Source organism: Propithecus coquereli, unplaced genomic scaffold (genome assembly GCF_000956105.1).
Source record: "Propithecus coquereli isolate 6110/MARCELLA unplaced genomic scaffold, Pcoq_1.0 Scaffold136, whole genome shotgun sequence".
Lineage (NCBI taxonomy): Eukaryota > Metazoa > Chordata > Mammalia > Primates > Indriidae > Propithecus > Propithecus coquereli.
The window spans coordinates 4695387-4698836 of record NW_012137858.1 but is presented as its reverse complement, the minus strand read 5'-3'; the positions used below and the strand labels follow the sequence as shown (position 1 = coordinate 4698836).

Genomic DNA, 3450 nt, shown 5'->3' with positions numbered 1-3450 from the left:
TCAAAAAAAAAAAAAATATTATGGAGGTACAAAGGTTTTTGTTACATGGAATAGCTTTTGTAATGTGTAAGTCAGGGCTATAAGTGTGCTCATCACCCAAATAGTGTTCATTGTACCTGTTGGGTGGACTTTTACCCCTTTTCTCCTCCCCCTCGCCCCTTCTTGATTTCCAATGACTTTTACTTCTGTGTCTGTGTGTGCTCACTGACAGTTTGAAATTATTAGAGGGTACATAGGGTATTTGTTTTTCCATTCTTGAGATACTTCACTTAGGATAATGGTCTCCAGTCTCATCCAGATTGTTGCAAAAGACACATTAATTCATTTCTTTTTATGGCTGAACAGTACTCCATGGTGTATATATATATACCATATTTTGTCAGATTCTTAAAATGTAGGAAAAGGGTGTGTCTTAAAAATTGCGTGTATGCCTTAGATATTACTGCACTCTGCTTCTCTTCCCTTAATCAATATATTATGAAAGCTTCTCCTTGCTAGTTTTCTTTTTTAAAGCTCTACCTCATGTCTTTATAACCAGCTGTATAGTTTTATATTTTATTGGTAAAGGCAGGCATCACACTCTAATTTTGAAATCTGTTCTCAGTGGGGAAGGATGTAGCAACGCATTTTAACCCATGTTGAGTTTTAGGTATTCCTTTCAAGCTTTGTTACAGCTAACTTTTTTGTTAATTTTTTAAAAATGTATAAATTAGGAAGTGGGTTTTGAGTTCCAGGATGGGGGAATTAACTCTATTCTTATAACTTACATCTAGATTAAATATTCCTGTGTACATTTTCTGTTTTTATTTTTATACAGGGTATGTAGAACCAATGCAAACACTCAATGATGTGTTAGCACAGCTAGATGCTGTTGTCAGCTTTGCTCATGCGTCAAATGGAGCACCTGTTCCGTATGTACGACCAGTCATTTTGGAGAAAGGACAAGGAAGAATTATATTGAAAGCATCCAGACATGCTTGTGTTGAAGTTCAAGATGAAGTTGCATTTATTCCTAATGATGTATACTTTGAAAAAGATAAGCAGATGTTCCACATCATTACTGGTAAAGAACTTAGTTTATGGACTTTTTTGGAGGAGTGGGGGTAACATTTTCCTTTTTTTATGTGGGAGTAAAAGTATATTTTAAATTGACCAAGAAAATCCCAGTCCTTGACATTAGAAAAAGAACATGTTATTCATAACAGTTAGTAATATATTCACATTTGGATTAGAGGGAAGATTTGGAAGGTGGGATAATAAGCTTATGAGAATATTGTAAGCACAGAAACTTCTGTTCCAGGAGTTTAGCGTGTTTAAAAATGAACATCCCTTTACCCTCAAAGCTTTCCTTTGAGCCAGTCATTTCAATGGTGCAGTCATTGAAAGTCAGGCAGTATTGGCTACTGGAGGACCTCAGCTTAGAGTAGGAATTATTTTAAGACATGGCACTATATTCATGTGAAACTCAAAAAAAGTAGCCTTACATATAGACTAATGTAGCATGTCTCAGCTGAGGTATTTTCAGAGATTTTAACCAGATTCTAGGAAAAAAAAAAGAAGTAGAAGTCTTTGGGCAAATATGTTTGAGAAAGTCAGTGATTGTATTTTGTTCCCCAAATGGGTTTTCAAGTTGTTCATATAATCTAACCCCAACAAATAAATTGCACATTTACCCTAAAGAAAAGGGTCATGTCTTAGGGCTTTAGTGTGGGGTTTAAGTGATTTGAAGAATTTGACCGTACTGCTCCATTCACTAGTAACCCCATTTACTAATAAGTAATGGGGTTGAGTTAATTTGGCTTATGCTGCTTTTCTGGAAGTCACTAAATTATCCTATAGGCAGCTCTGTGAGCCATGGGAAAATGTATGTGTGGTCTTTCTGGGCCATAATAAAATTATAGGTAAAGTATATTTTTCATTGTTCCTCTGGATGAAAAGCCCAGTGTTGATTTGTCTGACGACATAATAATAGAATTACTTTTAAGGGCAGTAATTTTGTTAACATTTTGGGCAGCCTGTGGTTTTGTTTCTGGTGTGCGGTATCAGTGTGACCTAGGTGAGACATCATTAATGTACAGTTTAGGACTAATAATCCGTTTATTAGTAGCAGAAAGAAATTAAAAATCTTGCTTTTTGATATAATTTGTTTTATAGGCCCCAATATGGGAGGCAAATCAACATATATTCGCCAAACTGGGGTGATAGTACTCATGGCCCAAATTGGGTGTTTTGTGCCCTGTGAGTCAGCAGAAGTGTCAATTGTGGACTGTATCTTGGCCCGGGTAGGGGCTGGTGACAGTCAATTGAAAGGAGTCTCTACATTCATGGCTGAAATGTTGGAAACTGCTTCTATCCTTAGGTAGGTACATGTCCCAGTCCTCTGAAAATGGAAATATATGTCTGTGTCCTGTGAGAAGTACATTTGCAGATTTATCTGTAAGACATTTGAGAAGAGTTATCTTAGTTCAATCATTTTCCTGTGAATTTTATGCACTTTATATTATCTTAAAAGGGTGATTGGTGATAGTTTTAGAAAACTCTGATTTTTAAAGTTGTCTGTTTAAGGTATCCGGTCGTAGCACCTTATAAATCTTCTCCACTACCATGCTTTTGCTAGCATTGTTCACACTACCTGGAATGATCCTTCTTACCCTTTACCCAAGTTCTGTCCAATCTTTAAATCCCTAATGACAATTCTAGTTCTCTGATAATTTTTCTCTGAATTCCTACTCTTTGACATGCCTGTAACTTATTAATTCTTTAATTTAGAGGTTACTGAAATGTTTTGTCTTATTTCACTTTTTAGGAGGTTCCTTGAAGACAGGGACTATGCCTTCTGTTTCTTGGTATCTTCTAAAGGACTTTGTATATAGTAGGTCCTTAGTAAATTATGTATTGATTTAACTTTTGAGAGGTTCCATTGTTTGTGAGGAATCATAAAAGCAGTACAAGGGTTCTATATAGTAATTAAGCAACAGGTTTTATTTGTAAGATTAAAGAAACAAGTAAAAAGATGGCAGGTGGCAATTCACAGAAAAAGAAACAACCAGTGAGCACGTGAAAGACTATCAAATTCTCTAATTAAAAACAAGTTTCCTTCCTTACATTTGGTTAAAACTGAGAAAAGAAATGGTAATATCTGGTATTGGTAGGGCTGTGGCAGGCATACAGTTTACATAACCACCATCAGAGTATGTGATTGTCCATGTCATCACACCCTGGTCCCATCTTCATTTGGTTTTATTTTTTTTAAATCTTAGCTGATTTGATTGGGAGGAAATGAACAAGAATTTCTTTATTTGGAATTTCTTTGATTACTTCTAGTGTTATTAGTAACTTAAAAAAATTTAGGCCAGGTGCGGTGGCTCATGCCTGTAATCCTAGCTCTCTGGGAGGCCAAGGCAGGTGGATTGTTTGAGCTCAGGAGTTCGAAACCAGCCTGACCAAGAG

The 3450-nt window shown here is 36.0% G+C and overlaps 1 protein-coding gene across 1 annotated transcript in view; it reads left to right on the top strand.

Moving 5' to 3' along the window:
• The window catches only part of MSH2 (mutS homolog 2), an 82138-nt gene that overhangs the window by 55063 nt on the left and 23625 nt on the right, over positions 1-3450 (top strand). The window contains exons 12-14 of the mRNA XM_012638855.1: positions 818-1063; positions 2155-2359; positions 2513-2520. Of these exons, the coding sequence (XP_012494309.1) occupies positions 818-1063; positions 2155-2359; positions 2513-2520 (459 nt within the window). The remainder of the gene's footprint in view (positions 1-817; positions 1064-2154; positions 2360-2512; positions 2521-3450) is intronic.